The 23,714-nt window shown below is 36.2% G+C and overlaps 1 protein-coding gene across 7 annotated transcripts in view; it reads left to right on the top strand.

Moving 5' to 3' along the window:
- The window catches only part of LOC139973437 (uncharacterized), a 36,805-nt gene extending 16,010 nt beyond the window's left edge, over positions 1–20,795 (top strand). For 2 of the 7 annotated variants that reach the window (XM_071980123.1, XM_071980116.1), the window contains 11 exons: positions 728–772; positions 1,651–1,771; positions 2,787–2,817; positions 3,800–3,841; positions 6,304–6,348; positions 7,304–7,336; positions 7,730–7,798; positions 10,840–10,875; positions 13,113–13,502; positions 14,618–14,650; positions 17,798–20,795. In XM_071980123.1, coding sequence (XP_071836224.1) covers positions 728–772; positions 1,651–1,771; positions 2,787–2,817; positions 3,800–3,841; positions 6,304–6,348; positions 7,304–7,336; positions 7,730–7,798; positions 10,840–10,875; positions 13,113–13,502; positions 14,618–14,650; positions 17,798–17,866 — 914 coding nt within the window. In that variant the 3' untranslated portion in view covers positions 17,867–20,795. Of the gene's footprint in view, positions 1–727; positions 773–1,650; positions 1,772–2,786; positions 2,818–3,799; positions 3,842–6,303; positions 6,349–7,303; positions 7,337–7,729; positions 7,799–10,839; positions 10,876–13,112; positions 13,503–14,617; positions 14,651–16,044 lie in introns of all 7 variants that reach the window. The other 5 variants (XM_071980120.1, XM_071980119.1, XM_071980118.1 and 2 more) reach the window with 5 other exon arrangements.
- The last annotated feature ends 2,919 nt before the right edge of the window (positions 20,796–23,714 follow it).

Raw genomic sequence — 23,714 nt, 5'->3', positions numbered from 1 at the left:
ATTACCGACGGTAGCAAGCTGTGTGCGTATTTTCTGGGATCGATGGTAGTGTCTAACACTTCTGTTACACCTCATTGGAAACTAGGTCAGATTACCGGCATAAGACATTTTTTTTGGCCCGAGTCTTCACACCCTTTAATGCATCTGGCAACAACAGAGTGAATAATGCCATCACGACAGTTCTGCTGGAAAATGTTTACTTTTTCTTTTATAACACATTTAACACATTTATTCACACTTCACAGAGGAAAATACAGTTTTTGCCAAAAAGTTGCATTTTTGACGAAAATCCTAGGTACAGAGAAACCTTGATAACTAAGCCAACATTTCAAAATTAATCAGGTGTCAAGGATTTAGTTACTTTTCAAGGATTAGTCAGTTTTGAAGGATTAGTCCGGGTTTTTAAAGATAAACCACTAAGAAGTTTATAATGGGAACGTAAATTTAAACTGCTGGAAGACATTTGCTGCTTATGACATCACAGACTACATAATATGATCCACTTCAATGGAGAATAAAGGGTTTATTCAAAATGAGTTACATTCAATCAACCATATCTTGAGTTAGTAAACAAGATATGGAGAGTTATTTTTCCACAAAATGTGTTGAATATTTTTGTCAGATTCCATTCTAGTGAAAAAATTGTTAGCCAATATGGAATACCCTTCAATAATAATTACTTGATAAACATTGCTATATTACCTGTATGATCTTGTTAATTTCACAGCTTCAGGAACTTCCTTTACTCTACTCTGGACTGTCCTTGTAATGGGTATGTAGATTTTAGACCATCGGTTTTGGACCTTACCCCCCACCTTCCTCTCCTTCTCTCCCCTTCATCCACTTCCCCCACCCATAAACAGGATTGTGCACCTAGCCACCACAGCTTTTAAGCAAACTTATACTATCATAAATCCTAATAAAATAAAATAAAACTGTTAGCAAACTGCTTATTCAGTAGTAAGTTGTAAGTAAGTTGGCCTGACGTTTCGATCCTAGCATGATCTTCTTCAGAGGCTAAATAACAAGTAACAGTAACAGAAGGGACAAAACAACGCACAGATATCATAAATCCTAACAGTCGAACTTGACCATTCTCGTATGTATCTTCTTTTTTTTTTTTTATTTGCCCTGATGACACACCATTTATCATAACTGGGGACAAAAGAACCACTTGTGTATGTACACAGCTGTCTGTTTTGTGTTGTAGCGTTATATCTGTGGTGTAGGTGTTTATAATCACCATACCAGTATTCAAACAATTGATACGATTAACATTTTTGGTCAGCTAGAATTCAAACATGTGACATCATCTGGGATTAATATATTAGTCCTTTGCTACTTACCTATGCAAAGTAATGACTGATAGATGGAGAATCACCAGTAGAGAGAAACACTATAGTGTAGCTTTGTATTCAATTGTTTATTCTAGCATCCAAGGAAGAACACGTTATGAGATTGTCTGCCCCCCCCCCCATAAAAATGTGTCTTATATGACTTAGCACCCCATCATACGCTGTGAATTACAGGTTTTATTACTCCAAGTGCAGCCTAGAGGATTGCTTCAGTAGGTAAATAAAAGTTGCAAAACTGGGATGCAAAAGTCTTGGTTGGCACAACAAATTAACAATTTTACCTCTTTTCCTTCAGCTCTGGTTGTATTAGGTGTTGGTTTCTGTGGAGTCATTTGGCTGGCCCTCTATTGGTTGTGCACCATTCCTGAATCTGGACGAAAAGTTGATCCTGTGGAAGAATATATTCTGAACAGAAGGTACAGTTTTACATAGATGGCATTTCATGAATGTATACAGAACAGTCTTAAAATGATATATTATCCAACACACTGGAAAAACAGGGAGAAAGATGGCATTGACAGCCACATAGTCTTCAGTTGAAGAATATATTCTGAACAGAAGGTACAGTTTGACATACATGGCAGTAATGAATGTATTTAGGACAGTCTTAAAATGATATATTATTACACACTGGAAAATATGATATATTATTACACACTGGAAAAAATGATATATTATCCAACACACTGGAAAAACAGAAAGAAATATGGCATTGACAGCCACATAGTCTTCAGTGGAAGAATATATTCTGAACAGAAGGTAGAGTTTTACATACATGGCATTTCATGAATGTATACAGAACATTCTTAAAATGATATATTATCCAACACACTGGGAAAACAGAAAGAAAGATTGCACTGACAGCCACATAGTCTTCAGTGGAAGAATATATTCTGGACAGAAGGTACAGTTTAACATTGATGGCATTAAATGAATGTATTTAGAACAGTCTTAAAATGATATATTATTATACACTGGAAAATATGATATATTATTACACACTGGAAAAAATGATATATTATCCAACACACTGGAAAAACAGAAAGAAATAAAGCATTGACAGCCACAAAGTCTTCAGTGGAAGAATATATTCTGAACAGAAGGTAGAGTTTTACATTACATGGCATTAAATGCATGTATTTAGGACAGTCTTAAAGTGATATATTATGTCCACACACTGGGAAAACAGAAAGAAAGATGTCATTTATGTCATTTGAGACACTACATGTTCATCTCTATCATTATGTTCATTTCATTTTGATAATATTATCTTTACTCATAATCAGACAATCCCTTTGAAGTAAATGAATATATAATTACACACCATTGTTTCATTGTATCTACTGGTTAGCCAATGGGAAATGTTATTTTTCCCCATTTATTTCATAAACCTACTGTTGTGTTAAACTGTGTTAATTCTTGTGTCGACAGGAATTCTGACGAAATTCCCGATGTTTTACCGGTAAGTAATAATATTTATAATAATAAGTCAGTATGGTTGTGAAGTTATGGTATAAGTTTACAACTTAGAGTCAACTTCTCAAATGTGTGACCATTTTAATATATATATTGTCAGCAAGATTAGTATCCACACAGAACTGTCTCAGTTAGCCATAAAATTTGGTATTTGAGTCTACAAGCTGATTGGTCAGTAACCTTCCATTGCAGTATCTTAGAAAATTAAAAACATACTGCAGCGTCAGTTAAAGTAAGATTTGTTTTCCAAACGTTTTACATATAGTAACTGCAATGAAAACCAGTACCACAAGAATTTGTGATAAAATCGTAGATACTTGCACTTATTTTTATGTTGGGGGTTGTGTAGGGGGGGGGGGGTTGGGTGGCTTTGCCCTGCTTTTGCTACATGTTGCCCAAATATTGCTTTATCTAGTTAGGAAAGTAAATAACAATAGTTTATAGTTGGTAGCAATCAGGTCATGGGTTACTTTTCCTTACTACATTGTGATGAATACAAGACAATAAATTTTACCTTAATTTTTGGAGGTACACCAGATCGAAAAAGATTGCATCTAATCGATTGAATTATTAATTGAAATGAGTGAAATTTAAGAACTAAGTGATGTTTCATAGAAGTGGCAAAGTTAGGACTTACAGGATTATGAACTCTATCTGCGAGCAGTAGCTTAATACTTAGGCAGAAATTCACTATTAAGGAAAGTGGATTGAGGTTATGAAAGTTTCTTTTCTTATAAAATAAAAATTTGGTGATAAATGTGCAAGAAAAAACAAATGTAGACAAAAATAATTGTCTGTTTGACATAGATGTAGTCTGCCATGTGATAAATGCTCTGCTTTTCTTAACAATTTATGAAATATTTGGCTCAGTGTTTCTCATTCATCGATTCTACTTTTTCCCTCATTTTTTGCTTGGTTTTCTGCTTTTTTTCCCTCGTTTTTGCTTCATTTTCTGGGTGCAAATCTAGAGCAATGGCTTTTACATCAATGACGATTTTTTCTTTAAATCGGTAAGCTTTATTGACTGACAGTGGCTTTTTTTTTGAGGTGGTGACATGTTGTTTATATTACTAGTACTAATAATAATAACATAGGGAACAGATGAGGGTAGCAAGCATGATTTATCAAACACTTTAAGGCTATAGTGCCCTCCTTTCAATCTCTTGCTTTTGATGTGTTATGGTTGCACAAGATGACATCATAAAGTAAGAGTGTATATTACTAGCACAAATCCATTTTTCACTTTTGTCTTGTTGTTTGCGACTAGTGTGGATCGTCTTAGAAAATTTTCAAATGTTCTTGGTTAAGCTTGTCTGAATCACGATCGTATGTTCCATTTCACATTTTATCGCTCCGTTAGTAGCGAGAAATATCTGTTTAAGGCTTTGGAGTGGCAGAATTCCCCCCACACCAGAAATGTGAGTGTGGTTGGGTGGGAGGAGGGATGGTAAGGGGGTGGGGGGGGTGCTAAAACTCTTCATATCTTTCTATTTTTATTAAATTATGGTGTTTGTCTTTCATAAAATCTCTAACACATTGTATATTAATTAGATACATTCAAATCACAGCATCTACATTAGGGAGACAGTTTCCCTCATATATATGTTACTGTATAGTATAATGTCACTTTGGTTAATCCTTTCTACTTCAACATTTCTGTTTTCGTTTCATATTTTCAAGATGAAATTAACCAGCACTTAACACTGATACCATTGCTAGCATAATGTTTTCATTACTGGATGATACAGATTGATTGATAAACGATAAGAAGAAAACGTTTAATTTATCGGCATATACGGTTCGATGATGTCATATTTAGACTTGATCAAGTTAAAAAGGGTGTGAAGACTCGCGCGAAAAGAAATGTCTAAAGCCGGGAATCTGACCTAGTTTCGAATGAGGTGTAACAGAAGTGTTAGACACCACCATTGATCCCAGAAAATACACACACAGCTTGCTACGATCGATCATTAGACACTAGTGTACAGTCAGTACATACAGCTGGGGTCAATACCCACCGCACAGTGTACAACGATACAGTGATGGACATCTCAGGTCCAGCTAAAGATATCAAGGTATCATGTTTCATTACTGTACTGTTTGCATTTTGTAGAGATACAAACAAAATGTCACTTGCAAGCAACAGAAAGTTAACTTTTTCAGATGGCCGCACGCGGTTTGGGACGAGTCTTCAATGCCTTTAAGTCTAGTTCCGTGAGAAGGAATATTACAAAGATGATATCTCCCAAGTGGAATAGGACATGCTAGCTGTTTGACAAATGTGTTCATCTCAACTATTAACATGACAAACATATTCATTGTTTAGACCAATGATGATGATAGTTGGCCCTGCTTTCTTCTTTAACTAACATTCTCTACTTTTTTTCAAAATGTTCAATATTATGTAATTGCTCAACTAATGATCGTGTTTGTTGACATAACACAATAATAAATTAATAATCATATCAAACTGGAATAAATTTGTGGGACTTTATCTTAAGTGACTAGCTTATCACTATATTTCATTTAACAGTGTGAACATTACACAAGTATACATGTGAATAATACTATATTAACAACAACAACAACACCCATAATCAGATGTGAAAAAATAATGTGGTATTATCAGTTAAACTAGAAGCATACAATATTGATGGGCCTAAGGTGCTTGCAAAATGTATCCTTTTCATTTCAAGATGCTAATATGTTCCTCATCTTTATATTTCTGAAATCCCCTCAATTTTTCTTGGAATGCATTGATTAAAATTATAATTCCACATGTGTAAAAATATCACTCCACATGTTGTGTGGACATTCAAATTTAATCAAGTTGAACGTCTTCTAAAGTTTCCATACGCTTGCAATGTTTGATTTTTTTTGTATTTTTGTTATCTTTTTGCTCATCTCCACAAAGCACATCTTTCTTCCTGTTAACAGTTGTGTAGATGAAATTAAAGCTGTTGACTTATTTTTGAATGTAAGAGGATTACTCCAGATAAGCTGGTTATGAGATCTACTACCAGATAACAACATTTGAAGTTGATACATTTTGCCCTGAAAAGTGAACTTGACAAATCTTGATTTGTTGCTTATGTTAAAGTGTCCTCTTTCACCTTTCAAATGTTATTTATTTACACTCATTGTGTTAGTTTGTAATTCGATCAAGTAAGTCATTTCACTCTGTGAGCTCTTGCAGAACAAGTAGAATTGCCTACACAGTTGTGCTTGTCAGTTTCTTTCTTCTTTGAAGGCACAATTAACTATTGTTCTTAGCCATTGTAGGGTTAGTAGCAAAAGAAAAAAGAAGCAAAAATGTTGGAATTACTTGACATTTTTGTTTTAGTTTACCTTCAATGACAAAACTTCACCCTGTAAGGTTCAGTTTTTTGAACTCATCCTGTCAGTGAAATAAATTAATATATAATAAATTCAATTAATAAATTAACTTGTAAAATTGTATTTTATTTTCCAGGGTGCAAGTGAGAGTGGAAGTGAAGATTATCCTGAAATGCATGAGGTATGTACAACAAAATTAAGGAATAGGATCGTAGAGACTTGAAAAGAAAACTTCCTCTTAGTCTTGGTGTTTGAACTTTGACATTACAAATGGATGTAAAGGAATCAGTTTTGGAATGGTGAACAGAAAATTCAAATTCTTCGTCTATCGCAGTGACATTTTTTGCATCCTAGGAGAAGAAAACCGTGTGATTTTAATTTTTCAATATATACTTCAATCAATGACTCGGTCTTTCATAGGAAAGAATAGCAATAGCATGTTTGGAAATGGTTTTGTTTTACGATACCATTTCCAAACATGCTATTGCTCTAACGGTAAAACATTTTTCGTAAAACGAAACCATTTCCAAACATGCTATTGCTCTAACGGTAAAACATTTTTCGTAAAACGAAACCATTTTCAAACATGCTATTGCTCTAACCAAGTTTTTGATCAGAAACACCATTCATTGTGTTATGCTTAAGGGAAATTTCAATGTTTCTATTGCTTTAACCAAGTTTTCAATCAGATACAACCATCATTGTGTTATGCTTAAGGGAAATTTCAATGTTTCTATTGCTTTAACCAAGTTTTCAATCAGATACAACCATCATTGTGTTAATATCCATGCTGTGCATGTGTTTCTGATCGAAAACTTGGTTAGAACAATAGCATGTTTGGAAATGGTTTCGTTTTACGATACCGTATATTTGTTGATATAACTGCATTATTTGGCTGCTTATAGAAGCCTGTGTGGTAACTGATGTATGCTTTAATTTAGGATAGTGCCATGGGAACTTGAATTTAGCTAGTAGAACTTTTTAGCAAATATTCATATTTTAGCAAGTGGCTGAAATTGTGAGATTCTGGGCTTGTGGCGAGTTTTTCAGACAGTAACATTTTGCAATGATGAAACTGTTTGTCATTAGAAACTTTGAACCCTAAACTTTCTTTTTAAATTTGTTTGATTCCACAGAATGACTATGGGCCTCCTCCAGATGCTGATCAGGTTTGATAGTTCTACTTTTGATTGAAAAAGGAAATATTTTGGAAGAAAATTGTGATCATATTTTTTTGCTTACAATTTTTTGGTGACAGTTACTTTTCTGCTTAGAGGGAAAGCAAACATTTTGGGAAATAGCAATTGGAATCATATACATTCTGTAAAATTTGTGAAGGATGGCTCAAAAGAATCTGTCAAATTAATTGCTGGTGACCACTGATCTTGTTTGGCAATCGCATCAAACTTTGAATAAAATGCCTGTTATTATCAATAGAAAGGAATATTTCATTTCATTAAAACTAATAATTTTTTGACTAAAAAGGAGTAAAGAGAGAACTGCTACATCTCATCTATTGTCTTTGCAGCTTCCTAAGTTCTTTTGTTCCTTCCTCCCACCAGGATGCTTTGCCACCCCCCTATGATCCACACACTGACTTCTTCAACAATACTCTGCCACCTCCACGATCAGTAAGTTTATGTAATTCCTTTGTCAACCTATGACGAGGAAAATCTTTAATTATCACTCTGATTTGGTGATGCTACAAATTAAGAGACATCTTTGGCACCATATTAAACAAAAAAGAGAAAAAAAAGATGCAGCAGCTGCAAATTAAGCTGCAGGCAGGCAGGCTCAATCAATATCACACCATAGAGATTATATCTGTGGACCAGCAGTGCCTATGGTGGTGTGAAACTGCACAGCACCAAAAATAATCATTTGTGCAGCCTGGCTGCAGGAAGCTGCAGCCAGCCTGAATCAATATCACACCATAGATATTGTACCTGTAGACCAGCAGTGCCTATGATGGTGTGAAACAGCACAGCACCAAAAATAATCATCTGTGCAGCCTAGCTGCAGGAAGCTGCAGCCCCTCAGTGTCCTCATTTTGATACACCATAAAGATTATATCTGTAGACCAGCAGTGCCGTTGGTGGTGTGAAACTGCACAGCACCAAAACTAATCATCTGTGCAGCCTGGCTGTGGGAAGCTGCAGGCCCTCAGTGTCCTCATTTTGACACAGTAAATTAGTTGAATGTCTTTCTTTGGGATATCTTTCTCATTTTCTGATCTTTATAAGTAAAATATTTGATCATTTATCAATATATTTTGAACACTGATCGTAGAGAATGAGAAGAAACTGGGCAAACATTAAGCCCTCATACGGCTCTGCAAGGTATATAGGCATTGTATTGCTTTATAACTCCCTGAAAGTGTTCACATCACCAGGTTGCACATGGACCTTGTGCTCTAAGATTTCTTTGCTCAGGAAGCATTAATGGGGGATGGTACTGTAGCCAGGTGAAGTTAATGGTCTGATTAAATTTTCTTGGTTAGACGTAGAAACACTCATTCATTTCATTTAGAGTATGAGGCAGTGGTGGTCTGACTCTGGAAGTGTACTATGGAGGGGGCACTCTCCTCCGAGGGGGCAGGTCTCTCGCATTCTGCAGTTGCATCCATGCTTGGGTGGGTTTTCAACGGCCTTTGTTAGGACTTTTTTATTGTGGCTGTTGGTAATAGCCTTTGTGTTTCTCATGCAGCTGTAGCTTAATTTGAGAGTATTTTTGTTGAATATTTGATGGAGCCTGTGTCCTGGGGGAAAGTGCTTGGCCACGAACTTCAAAAAAGTTTTTCCAATGTTTGTCTTTACAGTTTTGCTAAATGGGGGGTAAAACCATGTGATTTTTCTGGTTCTTTTGTTCCTTTTTGTTGAGGCAGGCCGGGTTTCTGGTTCGAATTTGAGGTCGCAGTCATAGCCATTTGAGTTGAGTGCCTCTTTGTATGCTGGTGACGCTTCATTGAATATGCTTTCTTTGCATGATAGGCTGCTTAATCTCTTATTTACCTTCAGGCCAAACTTGTTGAAAAGTTGAGTGACCTCTATTCGTTTCTTGTCGTCTAATCGGCCCGAGCGGGTCCTAAGTGCGGCCAGTCCGTCGTCCAGTACAAGCCCACGTCAGCTGGGTTGAGGTGCTGTTTCAGATTGTGTAAGATGAAAAGGCCAACTAGTTCACACACCTCCGCCCCATCGTGGCTTCCCATAATCACGTCGAACAAGTTTTTGCTGTCCTTCTTGGTCCACGGGTTGGCGTCACCAAAGAGAATGGACTTTCTGGCATGCATTATTACTGTGTGGTCGATGGCAGAAATGTTAACATAGGTTTTTGCCCAATTGAGGGCGTCGGTTAGGAGCTTTTCTGTGATTGACGGATAGAAATCGACTATGTCGAAGATCATGAAGGTTCGGTGGTGTTTATCCTTCAAGGATTTGAACCATTCGATGACGATGGATGTGTTTCTCCACTGATTAACCTCTATTGTGATGGTTGATGTTATCCAGAAACACTTTGCTTACCTTGCCCATTTCACTTTTAGCTGGGTTTATAAGTCTGCATGGCACGCAATTTGGGAAGTTATTTTTGTGGTCCCTTACTGATATGAAGGCTTCCTTTTCGACCATGTCATTGATATGGTTGTCGATGTCTAGCTTCTTGGCAATGGTGTGGAGGTCGTTGCTGATATTGGTGATGACAGATGGGTCGGCTTTCTTGTATTTCTGGGTTATGTTCTCTGTTAGTAATTACCTGTATTTAGTAGGTTCAACTGCGTATATGTTCCTGGTTCTATCAGCGGGAACGAGAATTTTGTCTAGGGCACGGATTTTCCTCATGTCCTTTCTAAGTGTCGCTTGAAATTGGCTGCTATTGCTCCTGAACTCAATATTTTCGGCTATGGCAAGCAGGTCATTCTCGAATGGTTTAAGGTCTGGAATATATGGTGGACTTCTTTTTTACTTAAAGCCATAGTAGGTCCTGTTGATTTGGTCGTCAGTGTCATCCTTGTCCAAATAAAATGCTTTCCATCTAATTCTTTTAATAAAGCTTTCTACTTTCTCTATTAGATTGAGTTTATATTCCTGTGGTGAAGGTAGCGGGATGTTTTTCAGAGAGTAGCTGAAATTTATGCTATTCATAATTGGTTGCATTGCGCGGTGTCCTGCTTAGAAAGAGTGCTCGACCAGTGGGAGCGTACAGAATTGCATAGAATGTTCCAAGTAGAACACGACAGAGTGCTCAATTCCACGTTATGAAGAAGAGCGTGATGTCAATTTTGATTTTTGCAACCAAACCTCTACTCAGAGTTTCATGCTTACTAGCAATCGTCAGGAGGTGTACTAAAAAGCTATCTCTCTTTCATCTTAGTTTTGACTTTATTTTGGGGGTGTTTTGGTTGGTGTCTGCAGCTTGCCAGGATTTCTGATCTTTTGTTCAAGAGATTAGGGCTAAAATGATCTATTATTGCTAGTTTCTTGGCCTGGCATAGATTACAAGAACCAGAGCTATTGATCAATGTGTTTGATCTCCTGACAATATGTATGATATATATATATATATATATATATTTATCTTTGATCCTGTATTACACCTTTGTGACTGCCTTTGTAAAATCAAATCAAATCAAAAGTCAGTATTATGTGGTTAATTCTTCCTCACCAAAAAAAAAAAGGTCAGGTTTGCCAATGTTCCAGCCAGCGGACAACAGGTATGAAATACCTTGCTTTTGGTAGATTTGTTACACTTCTCTAAGCTATTGTTAGATTTTGTTGGTTGGTAGGGGAATAATTATGCAGCTAACAAGTCCCATCAACAAAGTTACTGTCTTTCGTGGTGTCCTGGTTGGTACAATCTCATGTCTGCTATTTGCTGTATGCTTCATCAGATTTCTTCGGTCTTAAAACTATTTTCATTAAATGTCATATTTATACCTTTTTGGGGGAATCATTGTTAACAATGCTGCAAATAGCATTTTCATGCACCTTGTGCTTCTGATGGAGGACAAACTCTTATTTGGTGCCATGGTTCTCATATGGAGGGACTTCTTGTTTTTTGACAAACAATTTTAATAGATTGAAGCTAGGGTCTCGAATAAGGATCAAGAGAGGCAAGGCAATTTTCTCAGGGTATGTAGGAAATTGCCTTTGGTTTTATTGAAATGGCAAGGCATCATTATGGCAAATTTCAGCTTCAAAACAGTCACCCACCATGATGGCAATTTTAAAGGAGAATCCAGGCCTTTTTCTAAAGTGATAGAAAACATGTACCCAAAATAGAAGTGTACAACCTTTTCTCTTCAACATGTTTTGACTAATATTCCCAGACAGAGCAATAAGATGCAGACAATCACATAAGCCCAACTGCTTAACGGTTGTTTTCTGGTGCCAAAAATATGGCTTAAGCTCTGGACAATCTTTGAGCCACAATTTACTTTGATATTGAATTCTTATGCTTTAGATCCTTAGGACGGCAACTTCCTCAACTTAATGAAATATTAGTCATGGTTGCAGTTGTTGCCGTTAGTAACTGGTGGTTTTTTGAGGGCAGTACCGCAAATGATGCATACAATGATGAAGACTTGCCGTCAGTTGAGCCCTAAGTGAAACTGACTATTTTCGGGGGATTCCCCACAGCTGATAATGTAATTTTATTTAATAATTGATTGACATCATGTTTGACTGTGCTCTTGGTTCCACTTTTGTATCATTGCTTCTTTTACACAATATACCCTCTTTTACCCTGTGTGGAATGGGCACACGTAAAGGAAAAAAAAGCCGCACTCTTCAAATTACATGTATTGCGCTTTCTAACGCATGTTGTAAAAGTTATGTTTATTGATGGTTCATTGCTGTGCTTTTAACATTATCATTATGCCCTCATGAAGTGGAATAAAGTATATTACTGCTGTATAACATTTAAATCTTAAAACCCTTTGACAGATCTTAATTAAATTGCCGTTTTATGCGGATTTTATATTACATGGGCAGATCTAACTTGCACCTTTTTGAGCTGCAAACTCTCTGCATTGGTCGTCAAAGTTTGACGTTAAAAGTGATATCTGTTAATGTTTGAGTTTTCACTAAAGCTAACTAATTCATCGGTACCTGCAAAGATGTTAGGTATGCTAAGATTCATTGGTGATAATAACATTGTTATTGAATCTAATATTTGTGGCTTTATGAATCTCTGCAGGATTAAACAGTTGTGCGAAGGTAAATGAATTATTCATATGACTAGGAAATGTCAAGCAGTGGGAAAAGTTGTTCCTGATAGTAAAAAGAACAAGGTTAAATCAAAAACTAAATTTGAATCAAATTGCAAAGAGTACATTTTTTTGGTAGCAGCTTTGATTTGTCTATTTAAGACTTTATGAAACCGAAATTAACCATGTAGATATATAGGGTTGAAGCTTTCAGACTAAGAATGCATTTATGAAGAGATGTGAGATCCTGATGTGGTGAATGTAGTTGCATTTAACCTCTGCAAGATTTACAACAATCAAGATTTTATTCCACAGATGAGGCACGACTTTTGTGTGACCAGATAGCAAATTATTTATAGGAAACAGAAGATAAATAGTACAGGGAATAAATTATCCACTACTGCTTCATAAAATGTTATGCAAAATGGGCAAAAATGCTGTCCAAAGTGGGCAACTTGCTATACATGTTCAAAGAATGTATGGTAGTTTTTGTACACAAGACACCATGGTATTTTATTACAGACCTTAGTATTACAAAATTTGAAAATTCACTGAAGTCATGTGGTTTACAACATACCAACTTTATCCTTGTATCTTGAACTTTTGTGCTGGTACGTTTGTTACATGAGGTTTTATTGCGGATGAGTCTTTGATAAGTCTGAGAAATTACCAAACCTTTTCATGGATATAAAATGTTGTAATGTTGTAATAAAATGTAGTAATCTCATCTCTCTTAATTTCAGGCTGACGATGGCAGCGCAAGTCCTCTCCCAGCCAGAATGACACCGGTTGACTATGCAGATCAAGGGGAATTACAGGATGATGCAGTAAATACCTTACCAGCTCAAACTGAAGCACCTCCTATCATAACACCAACTACACCTGACGCTCCAGCTCCTGACGCTCCACCTCCTGACGCTCCACCTCCTGACGCTCCACCTCCTGACGCTCCACCTCCCGATGCTCCACCCGCTGATGCTCCACCCCCCAGTGCACCACCCCCAGTTGCACCACGCCCTGATGCAACACTAACTCCTCCCCCGTCCCCACCACCACCAACAGTGACAGTGGCCCCTGCTGAAGCTTCCCCTCTGGAGGAATATGTTCAGCCAGCAGCTCAAGTTTCTGATGAGGTAATGCAGCTTGTCTTACATTGTGTATGATAAGAAATGTTGACTTTTATGACTATATTACTTTGAAGTTGTATTGTGTTCATTACAATTAAGGCTACTGTAACAGAGTTATTTGTCATGTTATCTGTTTCCATTAGGCTGTCACAAATCAGTTATGCAGGCATGAGCCTTTCCCGCGAATTCTCGGAATATCCGTGATTTCTTTACTACCTCGGGGACAAAAACAATTATCCTAACACACTGTAGCATACGCAAACTGGAGCCTATACTGCATTTTTTTGCAAAGTTCCAGGATTTTTTTTACTGCAGGCTCATCCCTGGTTGTATGTCTGACTTGACTTTTTGGTTAGGACAGGATTTAAAATGGTGACCTCAGTTCAATGCCAACTGAGTTATCCAGCCCGTAGTTGGTGGCAACTCATATGAAGCAGTATATTCGCTAGGAGTTCTAGTCAGGAGCCACAATAACTTGTATATACAGTGTAACAAGGGATAGCAGAAACACATGTTATTCCAGAAACAGTCATGAAATACCAAAATCACATGTACCATAATAGCAGAAACAAATGTAACACATGTAATACCAGAAATATGTGTAATACCAGAAATATTTGTAATACCAGAAAACATGAGTAAAACCAGAAACAGATGTAATACCAGAAACCAACTTAACTTATGAATGATATGAATTAATATAAGGTTTCCTGACTAACTAAACGCATTGCTGTTTTGAAGTGACACTTGGGACAAGAAATTGTTGTTTGGGTGTGAAGTCCATGGATCAAGTGACATATATACATATGGATGTGTCAATTTATTGATTGGATATCATAATGAACTGTTAACAGTCGCAGTTGTTTGCTCACTGATGTGTTTTTTATATTTCTAAATACCTGTGAATTATCTTTTGATAATATCATTTCAGTGTCAAACTTTGTGAAGTCATTTTTACTTTTCCAGACCAGGATTAATTACACTTTGCCACTGGATGCCAGATAAAACTATTCCTAGAAGAATATTAGCAGGTATATCGTACTGCTGTAGGAGTTTAGGACTGATTAAATGTATTTGTGTAGCCTCTTTTATTCTTATTTCTTTCACTTCCACCTCATCAGATTCCTGACATACCACATCCACCTCCTCCTGAGGTAAGATTGTTTAACATAATTTGATTGTTTTTATATTAATATTAGCACCAATAACTTCAACTAGTATAGTAACACAAAGTATCAGCAATCTTCCTTTCTATAGAAAACCAGTCTCTGACCAACAAATTCTTCCTCAAGTTTCATCTATATCATGAACTCACATAATAATTATTCACCCGAATCTTTGCAAAATGATTTCCGTCTGTAAACATTTGTAAGTGACAGAAGGAAAAACAACTTTTTATTCCTATTTCAAGTCTCAATTATGACTACACTGCAGCAGTATGCTGTGTTTTATTTTATGATATCATAAATTAATAGAATGTAAGAACCCCAGTCATCTTTCAGTTAAAACAATTAATTTCCATAGCAAGATTTTTTTGCACATCTTTATGAAAATTAACGTAAATCACCTGGGACTCTTTATAAATTGCATTGCATTAGCAATGACAAATTAATGTCAAAATGTTGACCTAGTTGGAAAGAAGTTACCTTTTGTCAATCAATGACCTATGAACCCTTTTAATCAAGATAATATCCAAGTTACTTGTTTAATTTTTGGCATTTCATGGTATGTCTAGTCAACTCAGTGAGTGAGTGCGCCTGCGTAATATTTCCAACAACTTGTCACAGTTATTGAGAGAGTGTTGTCCAAAAGCCGCATGTTTCAGTCCTAGCAGAATCATCTGCAGACTAATTCAAACTAACAAACTACAAACAGAATTCATTAAGATTTGAAACTAGACATTATTTAGATTTGCTGATATCAAAAGAAAAGATATGAATAAAGATTTGTAGTGAAATAGATTCCAACACCCTTACATGTTACCCTTACCCTAAAACACATATGTTGCGGCTAAACTTATACATCAACAAAAATCAAAGATGTATGTCAGTTGGAAGGACAAGTGTTCAATTTATGACACCCAGTTGGGACAATTTTTTCTATACTGTAGTGTCATTTCCCGCTTCAGAGCACTCGTATTGTCAGTATTAGCAGTATGAATATCATGTTTCTATCAGATCAAGGTTAGGAACTGTTTGTACTGTCAATACCAGTGCTTTGAGAGCATGATATTGGCCAGGAGTATAGTTTAGAGAGGTACTAGCATTAGGAAATTGTCCCAACTGGCTGATTAATGACCCCCATGTAATGAATATTCAACAGTTGACCTGTCCCTATCCATTACATTATAGTTTCTATGGCTGCTAGCAAGATGATAAATGTTCACTACTGACAATTGACACATGTTCAGTTTGACTGAATATTAACAGAAAACAACTATGTTTGCACTATACCTATCATTCAAATGTAACCACAACTGTCTTTAATAAATAAATTAATTCATTATTTCATTAATTGTATGCAATATTATTTATGTTCCTTTTAACAGAATTGAATCAGAATCACTGGAAACGAAAGAACACTTGCAATCATGTGAAACACGCCTTTGTGAGCCTTTTTGCAATGATAGCTACCGCATATATAGGGAAATATCCCTCCCTGCAAAATTCTCTTCCACTGCTCAAATCAACATCTTTTCTGTTTTTGTGTTGCTCCTTTCTAAATTGCAGCTAAAACCTGTAAACTTAGTTCGTTTAGAATGTGTGATATGGATACAAGTCAGTTCTTTATGCAAGATCAGGAATTTTAGCATCAACTTAACAGTCTGTGAACCAGTTGTTTTCATTATGTTTCTATCTGATTTTGAAATTAAATATTGAATATGATGAAATATTTAATCAATTGAGCATGATACAAAACAAAAAGTGCTGGTTTTCAAATGCTTGTACACCACCTCTCATTCCATCTCTACCTACATCTCTCACTCCATGTCTACCCTCCATATCTCCCCCAAGTACCCCCCTCCCTCCATATTCCTAATTTGGTGATTGATGTGTTACCTGTGAAATGTCTTGTATCTTACTAAGTGTACTATCTGACTTGCAATGAATGTATGAGCAATATGGAGACATCTGTGTTAAGTGTTTCATTTGTTAGAGTTATCTATTTAATGTACAATGGTTTTGACTTCTAATTTTCTATCATGGGTTTTTAAATCAGTAAGTTTCTTTACCCATTAGTGCGAAGCAACTATGCAAGTAAGACAGTTCTCATGATAACAATTCTGACCTGTGGCATGTTGTAAGAATTGATCATTGAAGGAAAGCAAGTGGGAATGTTGGGTCGTGATGTAACCCTCATTTTGCTTAAGTGGCTAAAAGCATATATACTCTGGTGACTGGGTTCTATTACTATTTCCTGACGCATATGGTTCATACACTTCCCTAATCAAGGGGGGGGGGGCATGATGTATCTTTTGTAGCTCAAACAGCCACTGTTCTGTATTTGATGTCGTGTAACAACTTGTCAAAATTAATATTCCATATCTTAGGTAAAACACAGCATACTAGATATTATTGAAAGCATTGAAGAGGTATATAATATGACTTTTTTTTGTATAGATGAGGGGAGTGGGGTATGACAAGGAGGGATCACATGTACATTAAAGATTTATTATAATAACTCTTTAGTATTTTCGAGTTATGTAACATTCATCCACTAATGAAGTGGGTATCATAAAATGATTAAATTAAATCACAAGTTGTTTTCTTAGCATGTGGACTCAACTCAAACATATGTACTCAAATCAACTGCTTTAGGTTTTTGGAGTGGTAGAACCTAGTTCCTAGAAAGAAAATATATTGACTGTTTTAGAATCTGAACTACATTACCCAGCCATTTTTAAGTCATGTTTACTTTGAAATGGATTGAGTTGTATCGTACAACATTTGTTTTCTCTTGTGAAATATCATTTTTTTCTTTAAGTTTTAGTGACAGAGACCTCCCTCACTTGCTTTGACTCCTTATGCCTCAGTAAAGCTTTCAATATGGCTAATTATCATACATGTCTGTTGAGAGATGAATTAATACAGAGTATCTTACCTTATCATATTTGCATTGCTTACACAATTAAACTCATATGCATGTATTTTCATAAAACAAACCATTATTGCACTTTTTTACTAACATTTACCACAAATGCATTTTCCATGTTCGAAAATATGAACCGGCAAAAATCTATATGTTTGCTCCAATCCATATTTTGCTAATTTGCCATTTCAATATCTGCTTTGGATTTGCAGGACTGGATTAACAATGAATTACCTCAGCACAACAACTCCTTGCACCGTATCCCCACCACCAAGCTGTGATATGAAAATAGCTGGTTCAGGGTGCTCTCAAGTATATATATACATGTCACAATCATTTCCATATTGGTGAATGGCTGCTATTCTGGAGAACTGAAATTCATAATATTTTTTTATAATTCATCATCGCTGAATCGTCACCTGTGTTACGTATCCATGCCAACGGCATCATCGCTGTCCATCCTTCGCTTTCATATGTAGCATGGAGTCCTTCATGCTATGCAAACACTACAAGTGTGTTCTTCTGCTGGTAAAGCTATCTCTCAGGAGAAAAGTGTCTGACTATTGGGCAATGTTTTAACGGTCGTCTGGTCATACCTGAAAAAGACCAACTTTCATTTCCATTTAGAAAAGATGATTTTTAAATGAGTAGCTTTGACATGACTAGGTTATAGAACGTAGCCAAATATAGTAACTGCAACAATTTGCACACAGCAGGAAGGATCATTTTGGTCATTTGTCAACCCCAAACACAGAGTACAAGTATAATTTATGCTAACTTAGCTTCTCATTTTTCACTTAGCCATTCTGTCATGCCTAGTTTAAGCAGTTAAGGTTTCTATTTTCTAATATTCGTTTTAGTATATAAGATGGTGATATTTGTCCGTTTTTATTCTGTTATAAAGTCCTTCACTCAAACCCCATGTTTTAATTTCATACATTTTATTAAATTTTCATGTTAATGCACTTTCGGTCCTTGTGGTTAGATATTATGCACAACCTGAAGCTACTGGCAGCCGGTACTGCCAGTAACTTTCCTTCCAAGATGCTGGTTATCATTTGATTACATCTAGCTCACTTGATTTGAAGTTTTACTCTGTAAGTATTACCTATTGTAAGTTAAAATAATATAAAACTGTTAGCAAACGGCTTATCCACTAGAGAGGCTGTGTAGGAGAAGGTGTAAAAGTAAGTTGGCCTGACGTTTCGATCCTACCAGGATCTTCTTCAAAGGCTAAAAAAAAAGAAGATATTATTAAACAAAGTACAGATGTTGTCCGCCACAGAGACTGGCTGGGATAATCTGTAATGCCTCACCTTACCACTAAATATTAACTCATCATTGACCGGAGTCTACGTAATAAATTCAAACATACTTTTGTGTGAGATTGTCTTTCAATATACAATTTGCGTCATAGATTATATACAAGCAGGGAGTCGACAACTCTCTGATAGATGTAAACAGTATAAATACAGTTTATATGCTCTCTGTCTAATAAAACACACCTTAATTGTTACACAATATTTTACTGATCAATGTAAATTAGCGAGAAATGTTTCGCTCACAAACAAATATCTGTCTTGGATGGAATAATTTGTTTCAATATTTGGACAAAGACTCGTTCAAAGACTGGATGGTAAACCAGACAGACCTGAAATCTGACGGGAGTGCAGTTTGACCACAGCAACGATTGTCCGTAGCCATATATAATTCAGTAGGAAGAAAACAATAATGAGAGTAAATGCCACTACAGATCACCACTTCAAGATTTTCAAATAACAATTGAAATGATAAAGTTGGCAACGATGTCACTTGGCAGCGTGATTATATTGATATATATGTCTCCCAATGATGAACATAATTTAGTGTAACCTTTTCCAGATTTTTCTATCCTTTAATATTAAATCTGTAGATCAAAACTAAGCATGTTAAAAAGTCCTGAAATAGGCGACTCAATAACGGAGACTAAATCTACTAACTTGATAGCTAAGAATTGAAATGTTATTTTGTTTGTGTTCCTTGAATTATTGAGGTTTGTATGGACTTGCTTCGAGAAATATTAGTTCGTGCGACTTGTTTATTGTTAAGTTTTTTCATTTTTATTAAAGCACAATGTATTAAATGTTTAACACGTTTTCTTGTATCGTTAGAACACTTTTTATGAATTGACTTCCTCATACTTTCTTATTTTATTAAATTATTCGGTGTGTTTGGTTTTGGTTTTTTGGAATAAGGGACTCAATACAGTTGGAAGTATGCAAGGTTGGCATAGATTTGAAACAGGATGCAACTCATCTATACTGTACAGATAAGTGTAATTAATAATAATATTCCTAGTTATAGTTAATTATATTACAGGTTAATGATCAGATTGCTAAGCTTGAATGTAACTAACACGTTGCTTCACATGAGGAGAATGTAGTTATTGCTTTGAATTGCTTTGAATATTTCACTGGCACAAGTTTACAAGTAATGTGTGAAACACCATTTTGTCATACAGGTGTTGTACGTGTATAGTAGTAGCTGGAGAATTTCATGCACGTTTCATGTAAAAAGCACAATTTAAAAACCATTAATGAACAAATTACAGAATTTACAAAGTTCTGACTATCCATCATATTTTGGTGGACATCAATTTTGATCTGTTGTTGGCTTAAAATATCGGTACTTTGGGTATACCATGCATCGGGTACCCTGGCATGGGTACCCTGCATTTGGGTACCCTGGTTCAATGCTCTGCCTATTGCTATACGTTAGAATAATTCTATTGAATACTCTCAAATCCTAGTTGAGGTCACAAGTACGTTGAGTTGTCCTTCCAAACCATTTCATAGTCTTTCAATATTTATGTATTCATCATTTAGTTAAGCTGCCATCTTAAGTTCAGTGTTCACATTTTGTAGTCGAACCTTTCCAAATCCTATTTTATATATATACATTTTGTTTTCTGACAAACAGCCTTATTACACATATTACGTTCCATCATCCATTGATGGCAAGAGAGGCACTTTTTATATCAGTGAGGTATTTTACTTGGCAATATAAGTGAGACTTTAAAGTACTAACCAATGAATCCTCCACGTTTTATTTTTTGAAATAAATTTTAAATGCAACAAAATAATTGTAATATTTCACCACTCATGTCGCTTTTTTTTTCAATTATATTAAAATTGAGTGCTATATTTTTAAATATAAATACAGTACACATTATCTGAAATATTGTGTTTCGTTTGTTTTCAGTCGATTGTAAGCAACATTAATATATGTGAATGGGCGGAGGCTTACAAGTGACGTACATTTGAACTTATACTACTTATGTTAGGCTATATAAATGATGCATGGAAATGATAGCACCATTTTGCATGTAAACCGCCTTGCCTAAATTAAATTTATTCAAACGGTACGGGAAAGCCCTCTCCATAGACCTTTTCTCCAGGATTGGCATCAACCTCTAGCGTATTGTTTCCCTGTTCCTTCCTCCGGAGTTCTGATAGCATTAACATTTGTTTAAAAATCCTGAAAAACTGCGGCCGTTTTGCTGGAAAAAAAAACAATCAAGGACTGGAATTTTTCGTACCGTCCATACAGAATGCAAAGAGCCTAGAACATGTACAGTTCAGCGACGTTGCCAGGAATTTGAAAGGGGAGCACTTTTTGCGATTGGTATGGGGGAGAGGTTTAAGGGAAGGGGTGTCCCCCTCCCCTTTGAGATTTTTTGAACAATTGAAGGTCCTTAGATGCGATCTGGTGCAATGTTTTCCCAGTTTCATCATGATCATATGATATCATATTATCAGCAGATTTTGTTTCCTTTTTGAATTCTTTTACATGTTCTTTGACATATTATATCAGAATGACAAACATAGTGCTCTTGTACAATTTTTCCAATAGGATGACTCTTGTTTATTGTCCAATGTCTGGACTTTAATACATTTGACGAACTTAACTGAGGGACAATATAAACTTTCTTATTTTGTAAGACAGCCAGATGTATAGTGGGCCTAAAAACAAATATGGTTATCGCAGTGTATTAGCAGTGTAATAATTATTTATAGGAAGCGCGTATCACGTACGATTGCTAGCTTAGCTTCATAACAGGCTAATCGTGCAACAACTTTGGACGAATCATAGAAAGGATGAGAACGAACGTTGACGACGTTGTTTTGCATACGGTTCGTGACATTCCATAGAGTGCGGTTAGGTGTAGGCAATATGTATTTTATTACGCAGTGGCCAACTGTAGGCTTGTAATAGGCTATAGGCTAAATTTAGCTAATTGCATCTGCCAAACTAAGTAAGTGGTTGAATCAGTAGGCGTGCATGTTACTACGATTATAATCGAGTTAACGGAGCTGACGAGTATTCAAGATCAAAAGAGCACTGACAAAATACCATGCTAAAAAACAAGTTTTTAACATTTTTTCGACACTGAACTGAGGGGGGGGGGGAGCAGTTGCTCCCCCTGGCTACGTCCCTGGTACAGTACTATAGCTATTATATTCGTGGAATATACCAGGGATTTACAAGTATAGCTCTAAACGTGAAATTGTTCTAATGAATAATGGTATTAAATGATTATTTCCCGACTGATTTAGGTAGTAACCTATATCTTTATTGGAAAGACAGATGTAAATGAAATATTTTGTAAAGGAAACGGTGCTGCCGCCATGCAGCCAAACCCATGTATGGGAGTGAGGGGACGGTCTGGGGATCATCCCCGGAAAAAGAAATGAGACATAATTAAGATGATACATTAGGTCTTTATAAGTAGCTCCAATTAGAAAGTTGTGTTTGTACATAGTGTGCTTTTACACCCAATGTGCTTGTGCACTCAATGTACATGGCTTGATCAGTTTGTACTGTGAATAAGAGAACCATTGATCTGTATAAACGGACGTGTATCAACACCGTAACACATGTTAGACCTGTCAGCAAATGCTGGTGTGGAAAATTACTAATAGACGACTTCATCATTCAAAGGCTGTTTCAACTAATGACTGTATAGGAGTCTAAACAACTGTCCCTATGTTTGACTGGTCAGTATACCTCTTGTAATGATGGTTCAAATTGCAGATTTTTTTAAAGCGTTTTGCAGTTAAGTGCGTCATCCACTTTCTCTTAAAATGTGGACGAAATTACCAAACCTTTAGTGTAGTCTGGTTAGTCCAGTCAATCATTATGCATAGGCTTATGATTGTGTTTAGTATTTTCTGATTTGAAGTCCTCAGTAGCAACATGGTTATAAATGTAACACATGTAAAGAAATTATAACACATCAATTTTAACTGATGAAGGGGTACTCACCCTCACTAGCTTTAACTGATAAAGCCATGAGAATTGGGTGTTATAAATAATAAATTTAAAATTTCCCCGACTGATTAAGGGTAGAGGCCAGACCCTTCATGGTTTTTACAATGGAGGGGTTGAGGGGGGGGGGTGCCCTTGGTCATTGAAGTCGTCTCCTATGTAAGAGGTCAGGGTCCTCATATTTCCTTTTTTTATTAATTTGTCAAATGTTGCATTCTGAGACATATTAAAGGGTGTGAAGACTCGCGCAAAAAGAAACGTCTAATGTCGGTAATCTGACCTAGTTTCGAATGAGGTGTAACAAAAGTGTCGGACACCACCATGGATCCCAGAAAATACACACACAGCTTGTTACCGTCGGTAATTAGACACTAGTGCACAGTCAGTACATACAGCTGCGGTCAATACCCACAGCACAGTATACAACAATACAGCGATGGACATCTCAGGTCCAGCTAAAGATAACAAAGTATCACGTTACTGTCTGCATTTTGTAGCGACACAAACAAAATGTCACTGGCAAGTAACAGAAAGTTAACTTTTTCAGATGGCCGTACGCGGTTTGGGGCAAGTGTTCAATGCCTTTAAGAGTAAAGGTTAGGTCTACTATAGCCTTAATAGCTAAAAATTTTGCTAAAAATTACTTTGTGCGAGGTTGAAAAATAGGGGTGGGGTGAAGGGTACACCTGTAGTTCTGGTCCTAGTCTTCACCAGCAGAATGCAAAATTCCCTGACTGAACCATCTGATGATCGAAGATGGGGTAAGGGGGATATTATCTCCAATTTTGATGCTTACGAAAAAACAAACCCGGAACAGAAGAA

Source organism: Apostichopus japonicus, chromosome 9 (assembly GCF_037975245.1).
Source record: "Apostichopus japonicus isolate 1M-3 chromosome 9, ASM3797524v1, whole genome shotgun sequence".
NCBI classification, from domain to species: domain Eukaryota; kingdom Metazoa; phylum Echinodermata; class Holothuroidea; order Aspidochirotida; family Stichopodidae; genus Apostichopus; species Apostichopus japonicus.
The sequence above is the reverse complement of the archived record's forward strand: the minus strand, read 5'-3'. Positions and strand labels throughout refer to the sequence as shown.